Source organism: Agelaius tricolor, unplaced genomic scaffold, assembly GCF_023055355.1.
Source record: "Agelaius tricolor isolate 1412-34295 unplaced genomic scaffold, bAgeTri1.0.p SCAF_9, whole genome shotgun sequence".
Taxonomy (NCBI): domain Eukaryota; kingdom Metazoa; phylum Chordata; class Aves; order Passeriformes; family Icteridae; genus Agelaius; species Agelaius tricolor.
In genome coordinates, this window is record NW_027269269.1 from 22,544,595 (window position 1) to 22,561,278 (window position 16,684).

At 43.5% G+C, this 16,684-nt stretch overlaps 1 protein-coding gene across 1 annotated transcript in view; it reads left to right on the forward strand.

The window, feature by feature from the left end:
* The first annotated feature begins 596 nt into the window (after window positions 1-596).
* The window catches only part of TBX15 (T-box transcription factor 15), an 89,403-nt gene continuing 73,315 nt past the window's right edge, over window positions 597-16,684 (forward strand). The window contains exon 1 of the mRNA XM_071433221.1: window positions 597-882. Within this exon, the coding sequence (XP_071289322.1) occupies window positions 681-882 (202 nt within the window). The 5' untranslated portion in view covers window positions 597-680. The remainder of the gene's footprint in view (window positions 883-16,684) is intronic.

The following is a 16,684-nucleotide window of genomic DNA, read 5'->3' on the forward strand; positions in this document are numbered from 1 at the left end:
TGCGTGGGGATTAGCCAGCAGCAGCGTTTGGGACGCCTGGGTGCGGCGCAGAGAAGTGCGGGAGTTGTTACCTCTCTGTGTTTAGAGTTATGGGTTTCCTACTGGCTCCCCGTTCTTCAAACAGTTAATTCTCCCGGCCGGTGTTCCAGGACTCAGATGGCCAAAATTCCTCTCCCTCAAGCCCGAGTCTCCCTCCTCTCCCCATTGGGTCGCAGCTTTTGGGTCTCTCCCGAGCTCTCCCTCCTATTGGCCGGGGACATTTTTTTTCCCCTTTTTTTTTTTTTTTTTTTTTTTTTTTTTTTCCCTGACAGGCGCACGCAGCCTGCCTAACTCTTGGAGAAAAAAAAATCCCAGAAGTTTGGATCAATCAGAGAGAGACAGAAGGAAAGGGGAGAAGAAAAAAAAAAAAAAAAAAAAAAAAAAAAAGAAATCCAGCCTGCTGCAGCCCCTCTGAGCAAGTGCTGGGACCTGGGCTGAGCACACCCTCCTGGCTCTGCCTGCGGAGTATCTGCAGCCTCATGTAGTGCCTTCAGGAGACTGAGGGCTGGTTCTTCTGGGGGTGCAGCTGGGGAGGGGTGGGGGGGGGAGAAAGAGGCGAGAGGCTCTGCCTCTGGTCCCCGAGCTGTGCGCTCCCAGCCACTGGTCGCTCCTGTGCCCAAGGGTCTGGGCTGGGGGATAAGATGAGTGAGAGGCGAAGATCGGCGGTGGCCCTCAGCTCCCGAGCGCACGCTTTCTCGGTAGAAGCCTTGATCGGGACAAATAAAAAGAGGAAACTGCGAGACTGGGAGGACAAGGGGCTGGATTTGTCCATGGAAAGCCTCAGCCCCAATGGCCAGCTGGGGGACAATGAAGACCCGACTCAGTGCCTGGACCTCAACCCTGGTTAGTGCGACTCCTTTCTCTTCGCAACCCCCCCTCCTGCCCCGCTCCCTCCCAGCTTCTCTCCCTGAGTCCTGTCGGGAGCTGCCCGCCGGGCAGCGCGTCCCGGAAAACATCCGAGACTGGGAGTACAGAAAAAAAGCGGGAATTTTGGGGAGATTTTTTTTTCTTTTTTTTTTTTTTTTCCTGTTGTTGTTTTTTGTGGGTTTTTTAATTGTTTGGTTGGTTTTTTCCTTTCAGTTTACGGGAACTTTCTCTCACTCGCTGTGTCTCTTTCCCCCCCACATAGCTCCATGATCTCCCGCGAGGGCCGGCGTGTCCCCTCTGCTTCCTTTTTAACCCTCTCTCCTTCCACTCCCTCCGTGCCTGCCGATCGCGATAGTCCTTCCCGGGTGTCTCGGGACGGGCGTTTCGTTTTGCTCCAGTTTCCCGAGCCTCGAGTTGGAGTAGCCGGGTGGCTCGGGGGCAAAGGAGTGGGGTGCGAGATGCACCCTTCTCCTCTTTTCCGAGTCACCCCCGCGTACTCCCCTCGGAAACAGTGACGCCCTAAGCAGAGGTGTCAGTGTAGGAGGAGGATGTCGGTATCCAGGATCAGCGCTGCTCTGGGGAGGGGGTCGCCAGCTCTTCGGAGCGATGGAGACCCGCTGTGTGCTCCCGCAGCTCGGGATCCTTCCCCCGGGACCGGACCCGCTGGGTTCCGGCCGACGCGGCCTCGCTCCGCTCCCTGCACGGAGCGCACAAGCCGCGGCGGAAGCGCGGGGGACACGGAGGGCTCCCTTCCCTCTCCGAAGGGAAAACGCTCCCGGCAGGGAAAAGGAGCTCAGCGGGTAAGGGGCACTGCGAGGAGTCCAGCCCCGCTCCCGAGCCTGGCTCCTCCCGGGAGCCGCGTATGGAGCAGCGCCGGGCCCGCAGCCCCAAGGCCGGCGAGACGGGGTTAGGGGACAGGGAGCACAACACTTCCCTCCTGGTGTCCTGGTGTACTTCGGGCTTTAAATTCTCGTTTGTTTGTTTTTATTTAAAAGGAATCCGGTAGCTCGCAGCTCTCATTTGGCTCAAGCCAAACCCTCGGTCTCCCGAGTTCTCCCTCTCTCTCCGGCCGCTCCTCTCCGGCCTAAAGCGAGGGCTCCGCAAACGCAGCCGCGGACCCGCGGCGATCCCGGGGGTGAAATCGCGCCGGGCCTCGCTCCCCGAGCTGTCCCCGCGCCCTTCTCGCCCGCGCCCCGTTCCCCAGGGCCTTAACAAGGCACGGAGGGAGCGGCCCCGCTCTCACAGTCGTCGTGTGGGGAGAAAGAGAATTTTAGGTGATTTCTCTTTGCTTTTAGTGCTCAGATGGGGCAAAAAGGTCAAACGATTTCTTCGCGCAGCTCTAAGAAAAAGGGTAGAAATATCCTCCTCTCCTGCCAAGTCCATTCCGCTGCATTTGGAGCACCTTTTAAATTTCGTTTTTATTTATTTTGCGTGACGTTCCCTGAGCTATCAATTAGCATAAGCTGCCCAAAACTAAGAGTAAAAACCCCAAACCAACAAAACAAAAACAAAAGGAGGCGAAAAAAAAGAGAAAGAATTTTAGATCGAGGTATCAAAAATATTTGCTGTAAAAAATAATATTTAAAGTGTTTTTGAAGGGAGCTAAAGACCATGAAGACCTCGCCCCCCTACGTCCTCAAGGAACCGCATTTCTATTTGCTTTTAACAGCAGCAGCCTTTCTCGGTGCGGGTCCTAAGAAGAAGTAGGTAATATCTGCTGCCAGGGTCGTCTCTCTCAACGGAAGGACGGGCATAAAGGAGAGGGGACAGCAGCGATCAACCAGTCAAAAAATAGGCTATGGCTTCAGAGGCTTCCCCGTTCAAAAGAATAATTACGTGATCATAGACAACCGCTTTCTAATAACAGAGAGTATCTGTGCATCAGTCTTCTTTTTTTTCTTCCCCCCCCCCTTTTTTAACTGTTTTTCTTTTTTTTTTTAGAACAGTTTTTCATATTTTTTTTAGCCGCAGTGGGTTATGTTTTTATACAGTCTCAAAGTTTAATTTGCTTATTTCTCAGTTAATTCGAATTGGAAAATTGGAAAACTCTCCATGCGCCAGATTGGAGAGCGGGAGAGAATGGCTGCTAGTGCCTGAAACCTCAGAAAGTAAACGTGATGTTTTTCATAAAGCAAAGGAAATCAAGAACAGTTTGAGAAATCATTTTTAGGAGGTTGATAGACTTTAAATAAAGTCCGCGACTGTAATTTGCACAGTCACTTCATTAAACCTAATTCCTCGGCGGTGTACTTTTGCTGCTGGGTGAAAATTGATTAGCGGCTCTATAATGACCACCAAATTCCATCTTTACAAGACCTAATTAAGAACAAACTTTACACCTAACGTATTTTAAACTTGCCAAATCTCCAGCGATATAGAAAAAAGAATTGGAAAAGGGAATTTTTATAGCGTCCCAAAGGTTCAACACTCAAAGCCGCTGCCCCCGAGCAGCGACGGGCTGTTCCCTCTGCTGCGGTACTGCTGGGACGGGGGTGCTTGCGGGGAGGCCGCAAGTCGTACAGTACGCGCTGGGAAATTATGTCCTGATTTTCGTGGGATAACCTACATCGGTCTAACCCCATTTATCGATCTTTTCGCCTAAATTGCCTCCATTTCAGCGCGGGAGGGTCTGAAAACTATTTAGTGTGGGGAGTTAAACGCGGCCACAAATAGAGTAAGGATTTGCTCTCCTTTTCCCAGGTATTTTGCGTGCAAAAGGCGAGTATGAGGATTTCTCTCCCAAGCGCGGGACACGTCCTGCGGCAGGGGTGAGGGGGGAGGCGGCGGAGCGGCCCCGCTTCAGCCCCCGCGTCGGTGCGGATCTGTGCTGGATGTGCACAAGCCGCAGTGCCTGGGAGGCAGCGCTGCTTGTTTCCCCGTTTGGCGGAATCCCTGACCCCTGACGTGCCATCTTACAGCCGTGCCCAAACTCTTCGGTGACGATATTGGCCGAGACCGAGTCTCCCGAGAGACCTGCCCTCCCTCCGGGGCCGCATCCTCCCGGGAGAAGCGAGGTGGCAAGCTGGGAGGTGCCGGGTCGGGCTGTGGCGTGGGCAAAGGGGAGGAAAGCAAGCGGATAAATCCCCCAGGTTTGTAAGGAACATCTCCCGAGCATCCGAGTTATTTATGTCTCAGCCACGAATTTTGTCGCCAGAGTTAATGTGCTTTTTTTACGAGACTCATTTAAAAGGAGGATAAACCTGGATTTTAATCATGTGCGGGTTCAACCACAAGTTGTGAAAAGGAATCCGGGATTACAGCGGCTCTCACCTTCTCTTTCCCACCCCGTGCACTCGGGAGCGCCGGGCCGGGGCAGGCAGAGCTCGCCCGGGGGCTGCAGGAAGCCTCTCCCGCTGCTCCGCCGCCGCCCAGGGCCGCGCTCCCGCATCCTCCTCCGGCACTCGGCTCTGGCCACCGACAGGCCAAAGGAGGAGGAGGAGGAGGAGGAGGGTGGCGGGACGCCCCTCCGTCCCCTTGGCAGGTTCGGTTTCAGAGGGCAGCAAAACAATGGGCTCGGATGTCTTCTGGGTATTTATAGATTTAACCTGAGCAGCGGAAAGGTCACGGGGGCCCCAGGCGTTGCCTCCCTTGATGAATATATTGTTTACTGTCCTTTACGGCCGTGGCATTCGTCGGCCACCCCAAGGGCGCAGGGACAGACCGAGGCAGAGCCGAGCGCGCTTCTTTCCTTGCCGAAAGTTTAAGAATTTTAAAAATTTTTGGAGTGTGGGTGGGAACGTGTTTCCGTGGACGCGTTTGCCTTCACAAGAATACGGCTTGCTCCTTCAGGCGGTCAGGGTCTCTTCACGGCGAGACGAGCACAAGCGCTTCAGAGGCAGAACAAAAGGCGGCTAGATAGACTTTTTCGGCTTTGGGACCGTCCTTTTCCTCGCGTGGAAATACACAAGCCATTTTGTAAACGAATTTTTGCTGCTAGTGCAGTCTTTGTAGCACACGTCCATCCCACCGGTATTTTTGGTTGCATATATTAAAAGTGCACCTACCGGTTAAAAAACCCCAAAACCACCCGAAAACAAACAAACAACCCCCAAACAACAAATTAAACAAAAGAAAGCAAGGCATTTCTGAGAGTTTAGTTATTCGTTCCTTGTGTTTATCTGAATCTACACTGGCGAACTACTGCGAGCCTCTGCAAAGAGAGAAAACACAAGGCGCACATTTCAAGACCCACAATGTGTTTATTACATGTGCTTATCCGTAAGATTAAGATCCGAGAGTTTGACAAAGCCTTCAGTGGCTGACAAGAGTAAAACCTTCAGCTCTTTTAGCGCGCGTGTTGCTCTCCTGTGTCTCCCGGGAGGTTGCATCGATGTCCATCCCAACCCCGCTCCACCGCGGGGTTCCGGCTCCTCCTTACCCACGGGCAAACCCTCTCCGCCGGCGAGGGTGCGGGAGCCACACAGCCCGCCCACCCTCCGGAGAGGTAAAGAGATTTTAAGAGCAGGACAAAATGCCATTGACCCTTCTACTTCCTTTATTTTATTTTATTTTTTAATACCCTTGCTTCTGAATGCTTATATTGATGAAGTCCGTTCCTCGATCAGTGGCTGTTAAACCCGTGAAGAGGGAGTGACTTTGTTCGGTTTCTCACTTCAGCTTTTGTTTGAGTGCTCGGTGGATGGGGCTAGGATTTCAAGGGCTAGCAGAGCAATTTTTCTCGTCTCTTTCCGTAGGTAGAGCATATTGGCATACATAGTCCTTTGCATGTTCCTTGAAGCTCGTGGACGAGCAATGCTCTGTGGCAACGAGATGTAAGACAAGAGAGTGTCAGCTTTGCCTTGCCGTGGGACTGGGTGTTATTGATGAGAAGTCTTTCTAACGAATTTGTGTGTGACTGGGATTGGATGAATTCATTCCACCTGTTGGATCATCAGTTTGCCTCTTTAAGACGGATACGGAGCTCAGTTCCGTTGCTCCCTTGTGTACACGATGGAAGGAAATGCAAAAATCTGCCCCTCCTAATACCTCTGTTCCCCCATACCCCAGCAGCAGAGCTAATTCATCTTTCCCAGAGGAGACAATTGCAGGAGGCAGATGGAGTTGTCCAGATGAGAGCCAGGAGAGCCGAGTCCTGTAGGGGTTTGGGAAAGGGTTTAGTCAAGTTCATACACATCTGACCTTGGAGCCTGAGGAAACAGAGAGTGAGAAGGATTTGTTCCTGTGGTAATATGTGCCTTACTGAACTGGGGAACTCCTGCTGCTGGGTTTGTGAACCTCCTCCTGCAGAGAGGCGAATTACTCACACTGTATTAAGAGCGCAGGTAATAATAGAGGCAAACCTTAAAGAACAGCAGAGCGTTGGGAAAAGGGTAGTGTGTCAAGCAATTTCTTCCTTTCTTTTATATGTATTTTAAAGCTTCAGCATTTTTTACACAGGTTTATCCCATCTGCTGGTAAGGGGAAAGCTGCTGTTTCAAAAGATGTTTCTTGTCTTCGACAAGAACTTTGGGAGAATCCAAAAAGCTTCTGTTACAAGCAAAAGTCAAATAGTTCCTTACGAACCATCAATCACTTCTCCCTCCTCCCATTTGAGACCCAGCACTTATATCAAATATCAGCCCAGTTAGCCTCTCCTCAGGCAGAAGTGTCCTGCTTTATCTGTGTCTGTCTTTAAGGAAAACTGATGCTTTTCTCAGATGGAAAAGCTGAAAGATGCCTTCCAAGAGCACTGCATTCAGGAAAGAGCATTTACATTGTTTTACAGCACAGTCGGTGCCATTTGAGTCACTTCTATTCACGCAGATAGCTGTTCCTTTTGTAATCCGTTGGATTCCTGAATGAATCTTTTTGCTTGCAGTCTTAGGTCTTCAAAGACCAACATTTCTTTTTTTTTCAGAGTTCCTTTTTTCTGCCTTCTGATCTAGATTAATAAGGTTGAAATAGTTTAAATAATGCACTAAAACCAGTCTGAGAGAACTGAAAAAATTCCTGAATATATTGAGATGCAATCAGATGGCATTTACATTGTCATTTTTTGTAAAATTAGTAAAATCCCTTCAGGTGTGATTTAAATCACCCCAAGTGTCCCTATTGAGATCTGTAGTTTACTCTGGTGATGCAAAATCGAATTCAGTGAAAGAAACTTTAATTTTTTAAACTTGACAATGTTTCAGAGATCGAAAGAGTTTCCCAGAGAGGCTGAGTGTGCTAATGCCCATTGATGGAGTTTCAGGATTTTGTGCTAATTCTTAGCTCTCTGATATAATCTTAAACAGTGCAATTAGTTGGCAGTAATGGGATGGGACCTTCTGTTTGAATCCTGGCAGAAAAGGCATTGTGGGTATACAGACATGTGGGCAGTGCCTGTCAGCCCGGGAGCTGAGTGGCTCCTTTGGGAAGAGCAGCCATGGGCACCTGGGTGCAGGGAAAATGCAGGCAAGTGGGATCTTCCCAGTTCTCCAGTTCCTAATCCTGTCCAGAGCAGCTCTGCATTGCAGGACATTGAAAGATTTTGCTTCTGTAGCTTTTTACGTGAACTACAGTTTCCTCAGATAGACAGTACTGTGCAGCAATGCTGAGCCTTTTTTTTTTTTCAGTGGGAAAAAACCCCAAAGGTGTAGCTTTCTGCTGCTTATTTCCAGTATTGTTGAAAATAAGATATGATTGCAACTTTTACACCTGCGAAACATCTGCTGTCTCAAAATACAACCCCCTTGCATTTCCTGTGTTAAAAGCTGTAGTATGCTCTGGTGAGAAGTGCTAGGGAGAGATAACATCGTGGTATGGCAAAATTAAATTGAAATATCTTTGAAAGCACATTGAGAATTTTTGAAACTGAGAAGAAATATGTGCCAATTGAAATTCTTGTAGCAATTTGCATCCTGGAGGCATCTTTTAATTGCATATTCTTCAGGGTCAGAAAACAATGAATCAGTAAATCAATCCCAGAAGTGATAAAAGCACTTGTTACAGTAATATTTACAATAATATTTCCATATACCATTTGCTTAATTGAGCTATTGATCTTAGAGTGTTGTGCAGATGGTGAGAGGATAGTGTGAGTCAGACCCCTGTGGCAGTGGGCTCTCCACTGTTGGCTGTGTGTTTGCAAGTGCAGCTGTCAGAGGCGAGGGTTCACCTGGTGAGTGGCTCGGGCCGGCACACGCTCATTCACAGCAACGGAGGAAGCCTGAGGAGGATTTTCATTTTGGGACTCAGCACAAAAAAAAAGTGAAGATGGCGAGGATTCACTTACATTTAGTTTAGTAAAAGCTTTTAAAAATTTATTTAATGGAGAATCAGGAAAACTTAGGGTTTGGCCAGTCTTTAAGTATTTATTTTTGTATCATCAGACTACCTAATGTTTTTAAGTTGTGCAACCATTTTAGAAATAGATCCCAAGCCTCCTTGTTTTGATTAATTAAAAAGTAGTTTTAAAATAGATCACAGAATGAATTAGAAAATAAAGAATAAGGCATTTTTATTTATATAATACTCAAACCAAGCATTTGGACGCTCAAAACTGCTTCCCATTTTTTCTTTTTCTAGAAGCCAAAGGTCTTTGGCAAATTATGCAGGATTTAATGAAATTTTCATTTCTTCTAATCCGGATTTTCTTGGTTAATTATATATATACAATTAAAAAAGGAGTTCAGTTGCATGATAGAACTCAGTGCCTCTCATAGTGGATGGCTTCACTTCACTGCCACTGCACCTGTTCATTCTTCTCAAGGCTTTTGCTTTTTGGGAAAGAAATCTTCCAGTATTGTTAAATGGACATTTCCAACTATGTCCACATGTGTAGCTCTTGGAATGGAGCTTGGGAAGAAATTATTGCAAACCACCTTTGAAAGAATCAATTTAGAGTTTCTAAAGAGTACTTAACCAACTGGTTAAAAGCTGACCCAAATCATATTAATAATCAGCACATTTATATGAAGGCAGCCAGAGCAAAAATTGTTTTAAAATCAGTGAGCCAGGGCACACAGAAGAGTTATGAATGACTTACAGTTCTTTGACTTCACTCAGGGGCTGGATGCACTCTTGGCTAACACTGACATTTTTCCATGACCAATGAATTAACAAACCCGAGCTTCAGCTTTTAGGAGCGTCAGGAAATAGAGAACTCCCTGATCAGAAATCTCCCCCAAAACCAAGGAGAAAATTTAAGACATTGAAGTGTCTTTACTTTTAATAAGAGTGAAGAACTGTGCATCATAGACTTCTTAAGAAGCTTCTCTAGTAATAGCAATATCCCTAAGTAAGATATCAGAAGTGCTTCTTTCTCATGATACCAGCATCAGTGTGGATGGCTGTGCAGAGAAAATATGAGAGCGTGTTGTAACATTTAGAAATGTATGTTGCATATGATGTGTAGATTAGGGAGGCTTTAAAAATAGGTTCTTCTTGGTTTACCCCTCAAATGCCTATAGATCAGTTCTGTAAGGCTGAGTTTAGTAAGGAAGAAGGAAGCTTGGGACTAGATGGAGATTCACAGATAGATTTTTTATTTTTCACCTAATCGCCACACTGGATTTTCCTCAATCCTGCTCTAAGGATTCTATTGAAAGGTCAATTATTAAATGTTCACAGGTGCTATTGTAAACACATTTAATGACTTTTACAAGAATTACTTTCTTTGTTGAAGAAATTATCCTGGTTCTGCCCTCTCAGCACCCTCTTTCAGCTTTGCACTTTGCACAGAAAAAATGCAAATGAATTTTAATTGTGCTTTAGGCAGCCTGTCTCACCAAGGTGAAAAAACAGTGGAAGCAGACCTTATACCCTCTCAGACTTAATGGAAACATTCCCACTGGCTTTTTAAAAAGCAAACTTCAGCCTTCAGCTTGTGCTGGACTCTGCTGCTGCCTTAACTTGTAATTAAATGGCACTCAGGAATTGGGACTGGCAATACTAAATCTTTAGTTGATGCATCCTAGTGTGAAGGCTGTGTGGAAGCTCTGCTAAAGGAGGACCTGATTCTTTGACATGCCAAGTATCTGCACTTCAAAGGATTATATGGTGCTGATTTTCAAGGGTGCGACTTCTGTGACCTTATTTTCAGTGGTGTTAGGAAGGTGTAATTGCCATGGAGATCTTAACCTCTCCCTTGATTTCTGCTCTGAGACACCCTGAACAGGCTGTGATAGCAGAAAGTAGGCTACTCCTCAGTGCAACAGCTGGGATTCAAATAATTTGGGGGGGATTCCTTTTTCTTCTTCTTCAATACCATGTCAGTCTGTAGGAGTTTAATAGTCATGACAGTGAGGTTAATACCTCGGTGATCATTTTATGTTATAGCTGGATCATGTTCGCTCTTCAGATTTAGTGCAAATGCTTGATAGCATGAAAACAATCAGGTTGGGTCTGCTGCAGGTTTCTGGATTGTGCCTATCTTTGTAATTTCTAAGTGCTCCTGGCATTTAGTTGTGTAATACAAGAATACAGTGCTCCATACAAGGCAACAAGGCTGTTATTTTTACATTGAAGAGTTATTTTTTTGCTTCATAAAGCTTAATCTTTTTATGCCAGAAGATTGTAGCAAGCTATGAAAATACAGAATTCAGTCCATGGCTGTGGGTGCTTAATGGTTTTTATTTTGCTCTGGAATTTAAAAGATAAATAGAAGATTTATTATCGTAGGATTTAGGGGTTTCCTGTGCCAAGCTCTTTGGAGCAAATAAAAAAAAAAGTTTTCATTTACCATCAAACAAGCCTAGCAAAGTCTCTATGTGCCTAGTGGCAAGGCAGTCACATTATTCACTCCAGGGCTTGGAGTGTTACCACATAAACTGCAACATCACAGTGCTGTTACGCAGGTCCTGCGACGCTGATGGAGCGGCAGAAAGCCCACACTGCCTCATTAGAGACTCCCTGGATTATTCTGTACAGTGCAATTCTGTTTGCTCCATCACTCAGGAAATTGTGCCTGAGCTGGGGAAAGGGAGGGCAGCTGTGGAAGTGCCTAGCAGTGTGCTGTTACAGAAATGCACAATAATTAATAGCTTTTGTGAAAATATAGCCGTAAAATGCAACTTCAGGACAAAAATTAAAAAAAAAACACCTTAGTCTGCTTCTCAGAATGAAAGATTCAATAGTGAATTGGCTGGTTATTAAGAGCATTTGCTCAAGTTACATTAAGGTGCTGAGCATCATTTGTCCAGGGTAATGCTGGAATAATTGAATTAGAAAAAAATGAAAAGAGGTTGGATTGAGTACATACAGGGCACATAAGAAAGTAATCCAGTATGGTCACAGACTTCCATAGAAAAGTGGTTCAGCCCCAAAGGGGGATGGAAAATGTCTGGGACATTTTTTGTCTCTGTTCTGTTGCAGTGCAGATGCCCTGCTCCTGGTTGTGCTCTCAGACACCTGGAGCACTGGAATGTCCACAGGCTTCTGTAGGTGCTGACTTGTCCTTGGGATGAGAAATGACAGAAAAACAGCAAATCAAGAATAATAGTGCTGGAGCTTGGCTGGATGAGGGCTGCGTGTCCTGAGTCCTTCTGAGGGGCTCACTTGGCTGGGACAAGGGGATGAAGAGAGTCACCGTTGTGTCCATGTTGAGTCATGGGTGTACATTATCCTCCTGGGAATGAAACAATGCTGAAATCAGGAAGAGATGAGTTACCAGTGGCAAAGGAGTAGAAAACCAGAAAACTGATCGAAAACAGAGAGGGATCACTGTTGGGAAGGAAGAGGAGCATGAGGTGGGAAAGGGAGAGGTTCAGGGCTTCATTTCCTACCCACCAGCTGCTCTCAGCATGAGGAGAAATTAGAAACTATTTTCAGGCTTTCTCCCTGCATCTGGGTACCTTCCTGTGTTGTTTTTATTTTTTTTTTTTCCCAGAATAATGAATAGCATGGTTCCTATAGATGAAATATACTATTCATAATGGTTTCTGAAGACAACTTAGGACATTATGTGAGTAAATGTAATAATTTGGTGTACTTCAGATAGGTAAGAGAGAGGAAAGGGAAGATGTCTCAGTTAAGTAGAAGCTGTCATGAAAAAGAGCAGGGTTTCTTCCCATGGTCTTTGTTCCTCCATGGTTTAATGCAAAACATTAGGAATTTCAGGAAAAATTAAAAAGACTCTCCTAGAGGAAATAATTTCTCTTATAGTCAGCTTCACAGGAGTTTTAAAAATAATATTTAAAATCCTGTTTGCAACTTCTGCTACTTTATTGAGGTCTTTGTCCTTTTTATAATCAGTAGACGTTATACATGGGGTTCAGTCTATTTTATTGTGCAGTTGCATTGGCTGAACATGATGGATTTCCATTGAATATAAACATAATATATTTCAGTGCTTGATAGTATTAATATTTAAATTATCAACATACAGAAGTTTTTTATGTGCCAGAGAGAATATGTTAAACATTATCACAGTGAGTGTAGTTATTTATTCCATAGGTATACCTAGAGGCAATTTCTAATTGCTAATTAAATTACACATAGCACATTTCTGATTGTTAGGGTCATAATTAAACTAAATTTATAATAATCAAGTACTTCAGATAATTTAGTCTTCCCCCTCTACACCAAATTTGTACTTGTTATATTGTTTATTTTGTGTGTTTTTCCTGGGGGCATGGCTGGAAGGAGGAGGGACCAGCTTTTCTGCACAGCAACAGAAGTTTTTTGAAACGCCATTCTGGCTAGGACCCCCAAACTTAAATGAAGAATTATGTATAGTAGCAAAGATTTCTTGTTGCAATTATTTGCAGTTGAATGAGAATATGTGTTTGTGAACTGACCCTCAATCATTTGATTTGTGAATATTCGAAGAATTACTGAGTGAGTATTCATGAGGATGCTTGACAGTCATGAATTAAAATATAAATAATTACATCTCAGACAGTTGCTATTTCCTGTACCATTTACAATGATGTTTGCTGTGCAGACAAATGGGAAGAAAAAACTTATTATTATGGTCATCTAATGAAGTGTTTAATATTTGTTCTGCATTTTTTCCCTGAAAAATAAGCATTTCCTTTTCAGTCTTCTCCCCACCCATTTCTGCTTCCTTTTTTTCTTTATTCCACATTCATAGTTGTATTATTTTTGACCTGCCTGAGTCGTGACTTTTCTCCCGTGAGTGAAGGTGTGTGCCCAGCTCTGTTCCCAAAGCAGGAGGTGATTCATGGGTGGCACTTGGCTCACTGCACGTACCTTGACTGGTGACTCCTGGGGACAGCCCAGTGCTGCCCTTTGCTCACATTTAACAGCACAGCACAGCATCAATTCACATCCAGGGGCTCAGGACACTGCAGCTGTACAAAGAGCAATATTTTGAAGCTGTTGCTGGTCAGTCACCCTGCATGAATGGTACATCATTCACACCAACTCTTCACGCTGTGGTTGGCTGAGGTTTTTTCCCCTGTACACACTAAGATGTGATCTTCAATGCATGTGCCAGAATTGCCCCTTTAGCAAAGCAGGCCAAATGCTCCTAACTCTTCCCTGATATCTCTGTCATAAGGGGACTTCAACCAGGATTTGTCATTATTTTACTTGTGGTCTGAGTTTGATATAATTTAATTATAAATTCAAAAGGACAGTCATTGATATTTGAGAAGGAAATCAAATCTCAGTACAGGGTAAACCCTAAATGAAGAATGAAGAAATAATAAAAATAGAATTCTGTGAAATAGAACAGAGGTCATGAGGTTTTTTTGGTTTTTTTTCAATGCACAATGAATTACAGTCGAGATATCCATTTATAAAGGGACATTTTGTGGGAAGAAACCCCAGAAATTCCTGAACTATGTTTCTTCTTTGTCTAAGATACTGTGAAAAAGCCCCTTTACTCTTATATATCTTAACAACAAACAGGGGAATAGAAGCAGTAATTTCTCCTTCGTGAGGGTGGAGGAATCTGAAGCTTGAGGCTTAGCTTGCAGAGTTTGTAGAGCAATTAAACATATCAGGATGCCCAGTTCAAATTGTTGGCTCAAAATGCATCTTGATTTAATAAGGAAAGAATAGGAATAAGACAGTGATTGAGTTCCTTGAAAAAGGGATTTGCCAAACTGGAGATCTAACATTTTCCTTTTCTTCAATTACATTTTGACTACCCTGAGACAGATAAAAAAGGTTGTTTTTTTTTCTTTTTTTTTTTAAATGAGGACATGACTTTCAAAAGTTATTATAAAATATTTGTTTGTTTTTCTTCAGAAGAGTCTTCAGATGCTTATTTGGGGCCAAATTCAACAAGCAACTGAGAACTCTAGCCCATCCATTTTCTGCATTTAAACAAAAGCATAACAGTCACAATGACTTATACTTAAATATTTCCCATTTTTGGTGAATGTAGCTCTCCCTCTTTTTTTTGTTTTTGTTTTAGGATTTTTTAAGAACTGAGGATTTTTTTTTCAGTGAAGACATCCCTGCTACTCTTACCAACACAGAAAAAGTGACTGTTTAATATTGGACGGAGTTTGAATCCCATTTTACTTGCTATATACTTTCTCCACATCATGTGCATGTATAAGTCTCTCCCTGTCTAGATAGATCTATAATATGTACATATGTATATTATATTATATATAATTTAAAGAATTGGTTTATATATATATATATATATATTTCATATCTTACTAGTATTTTTGGTATGGTTGTTGTATAAGAATGTAGAGTAATCTTTTTTCTAGGGACATTAAAACACTGTATTTAAACATTTAACATATCTTAGGTATTTTAGAAATACGATTCTTTTCCATTCCCATTTTGCACTTACTTTTTTTTTATGGCAACAAGTGCTAGATACTAGTGTTACATTTGATGGCTAAAAAGAAGAGAATTTGCAAGAGAGGTTTAATGTATTTGGTAATGAAAACAACTTTCATTTTACAATGGAATTTTCAAACATGTTTTTGTATAGAGCAGGCAGCAAAAAAAGGCCTTGCTTTTTAATGGGAGAAGGATTGTTTTGTGTATAGATTTGTCCAATTAAGTTTGCAGCAAGTAGGGGATGTTCAGGATGTGAAGGTAGAACTGCCTACTGTCTTGGGTGAGAATCACTCAACAAGAGCACTCCCCTTTTTCCAGCCGATATATTTGTGGCAGCATGGGTTTCCCTCCAGGCAAAAGTGGATGTGAAATCTTCTTTTAAGGGGCAATTCAAAAAATTCGCAGTGTTAAACAGAAGTGCAGAAATCTCTCTTAATGAAAGACAGATTGCAAGTGTTTGCCTAAGATTATCACTCTGCTAAATTGAAGCAGTGAAGCCGAAGTTCCTGCATCATTTACATCCCATGAGCAAGGCAAGAGCAAAAGCTGGAGGGAAAATATTTCATAATGTGCGAGCAAACAGCTGTGAGGAAGAAAAAGCTGCACTTTCAGTCACTGAATCTCTTGCCAAATGAAAACATTAGCTTAGTCAATGCCAAACGAAGCAAGTCCTGGGCTGTGCCAGGCCATAAGTCCTTAAAGGGACACTCTCTCCTTGGATTTAAAAAAAAGAGATCAGGTCTGATGTCTTCCAGTTTCTCCTCCTTTTAAATACTCTGTCTATGCACTTAAAAGTGTATGAGAGTTTAATTTCTGTTCATTCCCTTTCTTGTGTTTGCAAAGGTGGTTTCTGTTAGCCTGTTTCCTCCTTGCTATCTGAGGCCCTGATCCTGCCAAAATGTATTCATGTCCTTCATTGCAGTGGGTCTCCCATCCAAATCCCTCCCAGCAGGAAAGGTGAGCTCACACTTATGTGTTTGTAGGAGCAGTGCCTAATTGTAGGGGAAATGGAAACTGCACAGAGTTTTGTCTGTGGAACAAAATAAGCAGTAGAGACTATGGAGTGAAGCATATTTCTTTAATATTTCAATTATAGATGTGCTAGATGTGATGTGTAACTTTAGTAAGGGACAGTCCCTTCAGAGAGGAATGTAATATTTCACCTTATAAGTACATAGTTTTAAGCAGAAATATCTATTAAAATAGTACATATTGAAATTATTTCAGTTGTGAGGTGAGGAATCAGGTTCTTTATTTTCATCCTATATTTTCATTTCAATGTGAAACTGTCAAGTCCTTTTGTTGCCTGCCATGGAACTCCAGTGGGAGTTTCCCTCATGCGTGATCTTGTTTTGCACATTTAGCAGTTCTGATGCTGGAATTTTAGGCAAGTCCATTCAGAAATTGCAGCACTTATTAAACCACCTTGTATGGTGTCAACAGAAGACAGAATGTTGAACAAAATGGCCTTATTCAGAAAAATAGTCTCACTGAAGTCCCTGGGAGCTGCAAAATACATCAGATGCAATTCAGGCATTTACTTGAACCTAAGAGCCTAAACTGCATTTGAAAATGCATGGAGCGGGGGGAAGTGTGCTTAAATTATTTACATGCCTTCAGAAGTATATCAAGTTTTAAACTATGGTAATGACATGCATGAGCATAATTGAAAAATGTAGCCTAGCCATAACAGGCTGCCTTCACCTGGTGCTAGAGGTGGCTGAGATGGACTGCAAAGCTGCTGTCATCTTACAGAGCTTGGTAAAGTCACTGCACAAATAGCTGTTAGAGCCAACATGAAGAGTGGGAATGATAGAGCACTGAGCTGTTAGGTGAGAAATTATCTGACTTTCTTTCCTTTTTTTCTGGCTAACAGCCTCTGGAAAAATTTGGGTAAAGGTGTTTTGCTGTTACTCAGTTTTCGGACTTCAATTGCAGGAAAGTTATGTAGAAGAGAGGTGATTTTTATTTCTTGTTCTGACCTCTTGCATGGTGGTGCAGCTATTTTACTGAAAGCTGTTTACAGAGCAAGATGGCATTATTTAGATTTTGTAAAATGAAATGTGAACAAGCATATATCAGC